The sequence below is a fragment of the Schistocerca gregaria genome, chromosome 3, assembly GCF_023897955.1.
Source record: "Schistocerca gregaria isolate iqSchGreg1 chromosome 3, iqSchGreg1.2, whole genome shotgun sequence".
Lineage (NCBI taxonomy): Eukaryota > Metazoa > Arthropoda > Insecta > Orthoptera > Acrididae > Schistocerca > Schistocerca gregaria.
Window position 1 is genome coordinate 387,665,161 of NC_064922.1, and position 10,513 is coordinate 387,675,673.

Genomic DNA, 10,513 nt, shown 5'->3' on the forward strand with positions numbered 1-10,513 from the left:
TCACCCATTAGTTCAAATCAAACAAATTGCCATTGATAAGGTATTCCCTTAAAAAAAAAAAAAAATTGAACAACTCGTGGCATGCTATTGGCTGCTAATGTAATGGATAATGTATAGTGCGTGTACTTCATCAGCACATCACTGCAGTTCACGCGAAACTAAATGCAAAACAGTAAAATATGCAAAGATAAACACTAACAAACTACACAAATAAAGAGGCGTTGGCAATTAAAAAGCGAATAAAAAGAAACAAAACTGTTTAGCTTTTACGTCATTAGTGTTAAGAACAATAATTTACAACAATAAGGACAGTATTGGGAGTTAATGGATCTACTGAATAATTATGGAAAGAAATAATTTAATGAGTGAAATCAAGTTTTAACTATTATTCTGAATGTTACTGAAAAGAAGTTAGAACAAAAGTCCAAAATGATAGCTTAGTTACATAAAATCAGTGACAATGAAAAATTACTACTGGTTCTGTAAAATTATTTTTTACATCACTGCTTAGATAAATATAGTTCGCAGTTTTTCTTAGTCAAAGTTCCTTCAGAAAGTCTCCACATGCTGGTGTTGTCGGCGAGTCGTCGCCGATCGCATTGTTATTCAGTGATTCTTGAGCGCACAATCCAGTACATAGTGTTGTCTTTCTGGTCTCCTTGATCGTGGGCGTCTGATGCGAATGTAACAGGAATGCTCGATGTTTACCTGATTAATACCAATTTGCGTATCTGCATGATTCGACGAACGTAGGACACGCATTTTCCATTAACGCGTGACGTAACCCGATGTGATGATGTTTATTAGTCATTATAGCCACAGTTTTCAGATTTATGCTTTACTATTTGATCGCGGCTCGACTCATTTCACAGTATATCCGCCCGCAATATGACAGTATACTAAGTTTACTGTATCGTGAATCAACAGTTCGCGGTTTATGCCAAATTATCTGTCGTCTCCGTAATCAGTGCAAGTACAATGCCATCAGCACACCGTACATTCAAGGTTCAAGTTCTTTGCATCAAAACACGAGAAGAAAATGCGTCACCATATTTTCTGTTTCATTTCAGTGTCCACGGAACCACTAAACAGTCCATGCTGCCTACAATCGAAAACGGTGTATTTACAGCTTACCGAGTTTTAAGCTTAATGGAATTAATGGAATTCTGCCTTATGAGCAACACTGCACGTTAAGTTACTAATACTTTATTCGCGGTTCACACAGAAATGACAGATGTGACAATGTTCAGATACTGATATTCTCCACCTGCCAATACGTAGTCGTACACAACAATTGCCTTATTGTTTTCGTTCCCGACTTTTTGTTGGTGGTCTTCTCTGTCGACCTGTCGATATGGTTCTATTCTATTCACACAATACTTTTAAAGATACTCATTACGTCTATCTACAGTTTCATACAAAATTACGTCATCATATTGTTCGTTAATGAGAACGAATTTCAACATGTTGAACGAGAAAAAAAAAAACAGCATCAGAACAAAATGAAAATAGCTGCAACATTGATGACAACTGCATGAAGAGAAAGCAGCTTTCAAAGAAATAACTTTACAAGACTTATACCGAAAAATTTCTTTCAGTGTATCATGAAAATGAAGGAGAAAACAGGTAAAAGAAAGTGCAGGAAAAACAGAAAACAATCTAGATCTATCTGTAGTGTTATCTTCACTCAATCCTGTGGCGAACGTTACTAGATGCATATCTGTGTAAAGGTGGAAATAGTGAACTGTACAAGGGTATAGAATTCGAGCGTTAGTTAGTTGAAAAGACGTGTCCTGTAACTGTTTTCGTTAAACGTTTAACATACAGTGAGTTATTCAACGCTGTTGGCCTACTCCTGCACCATTGATGATAAAAGACGTAACGCTAAAGGTAAGACTAATGGTGCAAGGGACTTTCACGCAGGCTAGATGACGTACGCTGGTGCTAAATCTGGCCGCTCCTACTCATGCGTTCATTGCGTGAAATAGGCTTTAATATCAAGGCCCCTCAGCAGAGGCCGCAGGCGTGGGGGCTGTCTTACGGGACACAGCGATAGATGAACAAGCCGGGAGATCTCGTAACTTTTTGTGCTGTACCTGGCGCGTACAGCTTGTTTCATATAACAGACTTCCTTGTCTAAAGAGAGTACTCACGGTGAGAGCGCGACTCAGCGTGTAAATCAACCGCCAATCACATTGCAAGCAGGTCGGCAACATCAATTATCTGTTGACTTAGCCGAGTGTAGGGTTCTACAATCTTGAGGATGCTGAAGACTGCGCATGCACAGAAGCAAGGCACTGTGACTACGTCTGCTAACACCGAAAGTTAATCAGTTCTCGAAGCACTCACTTATCTTATGGTATTGAATTTTGTGCCTTTGTTTGTTCTTAATCTCATTTTTTTTATAATTTTCTTCGTTTTCGGTACATATTACAAAGGTACCAAGAAGACTTGATATTTTACACTGTACGTAAATAAGAACATAAATTGTTTCAATAGTAACAAAAGTCACCGAAAGAGAAAAAACATTGTTCCGGTATTATTCCGCACTCTGAAAAAAAAAAAAATGCACAGAAGATAATGCAAAAAAGGTGCTACCTACTTCCATCTTAAAATTTTGTGGTGTATTTGTATGTACATAAGTAAACAAATGTGGTCTCTCAAATGCTTGGACATCAATTTCCTGTTCTTTGAGTTCTTAGCAATGTGGATGATTTACCATACGATTTTCATCAAGACATCCATTATGAATGTCACTTTGGTCATTATTTAACTCTGTTACATTTGCTAGTTACTTAATTCTATTAATATAGTCCGACATCTTGTAAAAAGGACGATTTATCACAACCTCACTTTCAGCGTTCAGGTGTCAAACTGTACAGCAAACATCGCATACAATGCACGTAATTTTGGCATGTACATGCAAACAAACACGACCACTCGTGTCAGTAGAGTCTCGGAATGGGTATTACACGCCAGGACGCTGCAGTAAACTCACTTGTCACGGGTAATCGATTGAAACAAGGAAGTCTCTCGTTTGAAAGTGACTGAAAGTGGTCAGGTAATGCGCAGTCACAGACCAAGCCGCGTGATTATTTATCACTTTACAAGCCGGTTATAGGACGCAATTGGAAGGTCTCGTCGCTTGTTCTTTCTTTCTTGCACTACGTAAAAATACCCAAACTTTCGTTTGTAGTGATTCAACAATGAGACAACGATCATAGAGATTTAAACTTTCAGTGGTTTCCCTAAATACAGTACCTAGATAGTTGCTTTAAAGAGGACCTGTCCAATTTTCCTCCACCCTTACCCAACCCAAGCTTGCGTTCCATCTGTAATGACCCTGTCGACAAACGTTAAACCCTAATGTTCCTTCCTTTTTCGACCTTTTGGCTCACTTGAAAAATATTTGATTAAGTGACTTGCCCTCGAAGAGGCTACGAGTTAGTACAGGGTGTCACACGGGAGACGGACGGTTTTGAACTGCGTAGTACTGAGTGCGCGGTGGTGGGAGGTGGTCGTGGTGGGGATAGTTCTGATCCACACAAGACGCCATTTGACTTACTCAGTCACTACGGCGCAGTGGGACAACGTCGGGTGTTTGTCTATGATAGTTTCGTGAAAAGTGGTGAGTCTATTATTGCTACACAGCAATTGTTTCGTGCGCGGTTTAATGTCGGTCGACATGGAGCTGTTCAGAGCCGTAACACAATCCTCAGATGGGTGGAAAACTTCAGATCATCTGGAAGCATACTGGATAAGAAGCATTGTGGCCCGAGACGCAGAGTAACGACACCAGAAAATGTTGAAAGGGTAAGGCAAGCGGCAGTCAGAAGCCCAGGACGGTCAGCCAGACGTCATGCTAGTGAGTTACGAATCAATCGTGAATAGGTTAGACGAATTTTGCATAAAGAATTAAAATTCCATCTCTACAAAATGCTAATTGTCCAACAACTTAAGGAAACTGATTTTGCTGTACGAGAAGACTTCACTTACAGAATGCAAGTGATTTTGGGATCGAATGAAAATAAAATTTTATCGATGAGCGACGAAGCTCATCTTCATTTAAACGGGACCGTGAATAAGCGAAACCTACGTTACTGGGCTCCAGAGCATCCACACCAAGCCAGCGTACTCTACACTCAGAAAAAGTAACAGTCTGGTGTGCTCTTCGCTCTTTTGGCATTATTGGAACTTTTTTTAAAGAGAACGAGCCACAGTTACTGTTAATTCGGTTCGTTACATTCATATGTTTGAAACATTCTTGAAACCAGAACTAAGAAGACGACGCATCCCTTTAAAACGCGTTTGATTCCAACAGGATGAGGCAACATCGCACACCGCAAACACTTCAATGGCAATTCTTAGACGCATGTTTCCTGGCCGGATCACCTCACGTTTTGGCAATGTTCCTTGCCCTCCCAGGTCTACCGACTTGTCAGTAAGTGACTTTTTCTCTGTGGGGGTACCTTAAGAACTGTGTCTATAACCACAAACCACGAAATTTGGACGAGTTGAAGAATTCAAGAAATTGCTGCCATCCCTGCAGAGATTTTAGTCCGTGTGATGGAGGATTTTGAGAAGAGACTTGAGTCCTGCATTCGAAATGATGGTCACCGCCGGTGTGCAATTCGAAAACAACTTAATAAAAACTTCAAAAATATCCAAGGAAGTAACTGGGAGTTGTTAAGTCAAGTAGTTCTGGAGATAATAGAAAATGTGGGAAGATATCGAGGAGATGCATACATGCAGTATACAGAGCGTACGTGAAGGAGGATGGGACCTGAATGTAGACAATGTAAATTAGTAAGAGTATTTAATTATATCAATATATTTTAATGTTGAATGTATTCGTGTATTTTACTACTGAGAGCTTCAGTAGCGCACGCCCTTGTCATAGAATTAATCTCTCCTTTCGGCACAAGGCATCTTATAGAGGGTGTTTTAAAAATGACCGGTGAATTTGAAACGGCAATAAAAACTAAACAAGCAGCGATAGAAATACACCATTTGTTGCAATATACTTGGGACAACAGTACATTTTCAGGCAGACAAACTTTCGAAATTACAGTAGTTACAATTGTCAACAACAGATGGCGCTGCGGCCTGGGAAACTCTATAGTACGATATTTTCCACATATCCATCATGAGTAGCAAAAATATGGCGTAGTCTCTGAATGAAATTACCCGAAACCTTTGACAACGTGTCTGGCGGAATGGCTTCACATGCAGATGAGATGTACTGCTTCAGCTGTTCAATTGTTTCTGGATTCTGGCGGTACACCTGGTCTTTCAAGTGTCTCCACAGAAAGAAGTCCCAGGGGTTCATGTCTGGCGAATAGGGAGGCCAATCCACGCCGCCTCCTGTATGTTTCGGATAGCCCAAAGCAATCACACGATCATCGAAATATTCATTCAGGAAATTAAAGACGTCAGTCGTGCGATGTGGCCGGGCACCATCTTGCATAAACCACAAGGTGTTCGCAGTGTCGTCTAAGGCAGTTTGTACAGCCACAAATTCACGAAGAATATCCAGATAGCGTGATGCAGTAATCGTTTCGGATCTGAAAAATGGGCCAATGATTCCTTTGGAAGAAATGGCGGTCCAGACCAGTACTTTTTAAGGATGCAGGGACGACGGGACTGCAACATGGGGCTTTTCGGTTCCCCAAATGCGCCAGTTCTGTTTATTGACGAAACCGTCCAGGTAAAAATAAGCTTCGTCAGTAAACCAAATGCTGCCCACATGCATATCGCTGTCATCAATCCTGTGCGCTATATCGTTAGCGAATGTCTTTCGTGCAGCAATTGTAGCGGCGCTGAGGGGTTGCTGCGTTTGAATTTTGTATGGATAGAGGTGTAAACTCTGGCACATGAGACGATACGTGGACGTTGGCGTCATTTGGACCGCAGCTGCAACACGGCGAACGGAAACCCGAGGCCGCTGTTGGATCACCTGCTGCACTAGCTGCGCGTTGCCCTCTGTGGTTGCCGTATGCGGTCGCCCTACCTTTCCAGCACGTTCATCCGTCACGTTCCCAGTCCGTTGAAATTTTTCGATTAGATCCTTTATTGCATCGCTTTTCGGTCCTTTGGTTACATTAAACCTCCGTTGAAAACTTCGTCAACAACACTGTGTTCTAGGTGGTGGAATTCCAACACCAGAAAAATCCTCTGTTCTAAGGAATAAACCATGTTGTCCACAGCACACTTGCACGTTGTGAACAGCACACGCTTACAGCAGAAAGACAACGTACAGAATGGCGCACCCAGAGACTGCGTTGTCCTCTATATCTTTCACATCACTTGCAGCGCCATCTGTTGTTGAAAATTGTAACTATTGTAATTTCGAAAGTTTGTCCGCCTGAAAATGTACTGTTGTCCCAAGCATATTGCAACAAAGGGTGTATTTCTATCGCTGCTCGTTTAGTTTTTATTGCCGTTTCAAATATACCGGTCATTTTTGAAACACCCTGTACATACGTTCTTTTAGTACAGCGCTGAGATTAGTATTAATATAAGGCAGCTAGGGTGTATGTGTGAAGCCTTACATCACAGAAATATATATACAGGGTGTAGTCTTTTAGTTGACAAACCAGAATAACTCGAAAAATAAGCTTCACACGAAAAAATGTGTAAAATCCAAAGTTGATTATTTTCGAGGGGGACATCTGTTGGTGCTAAAATTAACCCTCCACCCCACCCCCGGGGGTGGGGCGGGAAGAAACTTTAAAATTTCAAATGGGAACTCCCATTTTTGTATTGCAGAATCAAATTCTACATAAAAAAAACTACGTACATTTTGTCTGAAACATTTGTTTTGATTGTTGGTAGTTGGCGCTGTAATTCAAGAAAACCCATGTTTTCATTTTTGCGTGGAAAATGGTTACGGATAAATAAAAAATGAGTTCACTCGTTAGTAAGTAGGATGTTTGATTAGTTAGATAGTCAGATGATTTGTTTGATAATTAAAAGTTGTGTGGCCTCATGACCACGAAACAAACAAAACTTATCCGAATCTGCGGAAAAAATTAATACAGTGTTTGGGTCAACATTTGTAAAACTCTAATTCCTCTCTCTCAAACCCCAGCCTATGGGTAGAGAGGGAGAGTTTTAGTGAATCAAAATTTACGAAGTAAATAAGTATTTTTTATTTATCCATAACCATTATCCACGCAAAAATGAGAACATGAGTTTTTTTGAATTACAGCGCCAACTACCAAGAATCGAAACAAATGTTTAAGACAAAATGTACGTAGTTTTTTATGTAGAATCTGATTCTGCAATAAAAAATGGGGGTTCCCATTCGAAAATTTAAAGTTGCCAATTGCCCCAACCCCTGAGGCTGGGGTGGCGGGCTACTTTTAGCACCAGCAGACGTCCTCCTCGAAAATAATCAAGTTGGAATTCTACACATTTTTTCGTCTGAAGCTTATTTTTCGAGTTAATCTGGTTTTGTCAACTTACAATTTACACCCTGTATATATATTTGACGGCACAGTACGAACAGTACCATACAAACAAATGTAAATAACTTTGTGGTACCGTATCTGTTAAGACATGAGGGAACGACTTCCATGGTACTAGAGGGAGCTGTAGAGGGCAAAAACTGTAGAGCAAGACAAAGATTGGAATACATGCAGCAGATAATTGAGCACGTAGGTTGTAAGTTCTGTTTTGAGAACAAGAGGATGGCACAGAAGAGAAACTCGTGGCGAGCCGAATCAAACCAGTCAGATGACTGATCACCCAAAAAAATAAAAAAATAAAAAAATAAATAAAGTCTGATGATGATGGCTTGATCGAAACTGATAATTAACAAAGATATATTTCGTCATCAGCTCTTGGTGGTTCTGAAATATAAAGTTCTTAAAAAAAAAAAATACTTACCAACTGTGAGTCAACAGCTGACCAAATAACAACACTGGTCTCCTACTTTAGGTGTCTGACTTTCCAATATAAATCGCTCAACATCAGCTCATTTAATTCGAGAACAGCCCGTTGCTCTAAGCTCCTTACACCACTGCCTACGACATGCAAATTTCTCCATTAATTCTCAGCCACGGGACACGAAGAAGGACAGCCAGAGTGCTTACGTGGCGCGGATCCGCACGTGCAGTAGCCGTCGCTGCGTTGCTCGTGCTGGTGCAACAGGTGGGACACCTGCAGAACGGCGCGCGCTCGGGTTAATGAATGAGGCACTCACCCACTTGCCGCGCGAGAGGTGCGGGTCCTCGAGGAAGGGCGAGTCTGTGACGACGATCATCACCTCCGGCCGGCGGCGACGCCTCATGGCGACTGCCCCGCTCGGCCGGGCAGACTCCTTGCGGTCCCAATTAGCGCTGCTAACCGCGATAATGCCCGCCAGTGTTTCTCAGCAGCCTCGCAGCTGGCCGCTGCCGCTCCGCACCTCCTCAGCCGCCGCCGTCAAGGCCTCTGCATGCGGACCGCATTGCGGACAATTAACCCTTCAACCCCGTCATATGACGCTTCAACAAAAGCGTGCCTTCATTACAAGATGCGTATTTGACAGACAAACGAGAGATACCAATGAAAGTGTGCCATCATTATGAGATACTTCATATGATGAACCAACAGGAAAGTGCCTCACTACGTAGCCCATTATATGATGGACCAAGAGTGTACGCTTGTTGCGGAACTGTCATATGACATATCAACGAGGAGAATCTGCCCTCGCTATGGTGCCCATCATACGACAGACCAGTGAATGCATACTTTCACTATGAGCCCCATCACATGACAGACCAACTAGAGTGTGTCCTCACTATGAGGCCTGTCATTTGATGAACCAATGAAAGAATGCCCTCTCTACCGAACATGTCGTATGACGATCCACTGCGAACGTGCCCTCACTGTGAAACCCATCAGTAATGGACCAGTGGATTACACCATCATTATGAGGCCCATCATGTAATGAACCAACAAGATACTGATCTCGCTAAGCAGTCCATAATGTGATGGAGCAATGAGAGTGCACAGTCACTACATGAGGAAGTTATGGAATTGTACCTTCTCTTTGAGACCAATAATATGACAGACCAAGAAGAAAGGACCTGCACTATGAAATCCATCATATGATCGACCAATGAGACTGCCCGCAGTACGAGACCCAGCACATGAAGGATCGACAAGAGAGTGTCTTCACCATGCGACCCTCCTACGAGATACTAAGAAAAGAATGCCCTCACATAAGACCAGGCGAGTAACAGACCAATGACAGCACGACCTCACTTGATGAATTAACAAAGAATGCATGCAATATGCCATCACTACAAAGCCCATCATATGAGAGACCAACAAAAGCTTACCTTCACTACAGGATATGACATATGATGAACCAATGAGAGTGTGCCCTCACTAATTAACACATCACATGACAGACCAATGTCAGTATCTACTCACTATAAGAACCGTCGCATGATGTACTGAAGAAAGTGTGCTTTCACTTTGATACCGATCAAATGACAGACCGATGAGAGAGTGCCTGTGCTGTGGGACCCATCATATTATTAACCAATGGTGTCCTGCCCTCACTGCAAAACTCATCATATGAAGGATCAACGAGAAAGTGTCTTCACCACGTGACCTGTCACATGATGGACCAATAAGAAAATGCCTCACTATGAGATCTCTCGCATGACAGACCAGTGAGAGCATGACCTCACTGCGAGACTCATCACGTGACAAACCAGTTACAGAATGCGTGGAGTGTCTCGTCGACAGGGAGCTCCTCAATTGAAAGACCAATAGAAGTGTGCCCTCATTACCAAGATCTATCATATGACGAACCAACAACAGTACACTCTCCCTGTGAGGCCCATCACATGACAGACCAACGAAAGTGTGCCCTCACTACGAGAAAATGACAGTTTTAAGCTACTCAGTATAAAATGTAACCCCGGCGATCAAAGTTACAGTTCCATCCTTTAATATAAAAATACAAGTTCACTGAAACTTTCTATTCAGGTTATGTTTAAGTTACTTTTTCTTCTGTTTATAGACTGTCGATGGTTAATTATAGCTACAACAAATCGTGCAATAACGTAACGTCATATGTAAAAAAAACACTGAATAAAATTGATAACGCAGAAATTATATTGACTCAGTTACCCATCACATAATGCGGAAAATCATTTTTTATTATTGGGCATAGCTGAAAATTCCTTTTCAGAAGGAGTTCTAATAACATGTACTCGTGTTTATATGTATAATTAAGTAATAATAAGGAATAATTGAAAAGTTAAAACATAACACACAACGGAAATACGGTACGTACTTCTAACGTAGCTGGTACTGGTCCAACGCCCGGATCCGAAAATGAATGCTACACTTACTTTACTTCAGCGCGCCTACCATAGTCTCGTGCCGCGCTTCCGTTTGTTGATTTCCACGCACGCCGGGACCAGCGAGCGCTGACCATTTCTTACAATGTGAGGCCACGCCGTGTGGCTATCGGCGGCTTCAGTGCCACTCTGCATTCCTCCGTTTCACA

The 10,513-nt window shown here is 41.9% G+C and overlaps 1 protein-coding gene across 2 annotated transcripts in view; it reads right to left on the reverse strand.

Moving 5' to 3' along the window:
- Positions 1–8,296, reverse strand: part of LOC126354991 (enhancer of filamentation 1) — a 685,921-nt gene extending 677,625 nt beyond the window's left edge. Inside the window, exon 1 of one of the 2 annotated variants that reach the window (XM_050005092.1) lies at positions 8,207–8,296. In XM_050005092.1, coding sequence (XP_049861049.1) covers positions 8,207–8,293 — 87 coding nt within the window. In that variant the 5' untranslated portion in view covers positions 8,294–8,296. The remainder of the gene's footprint in view (positions 1–8,206) is intronic. The other variant, XM_050005096.1, reaches the window with a different exon arrangement.
- Positions 8,297–10,513: the final 2,217 nt, after the last annotated feature.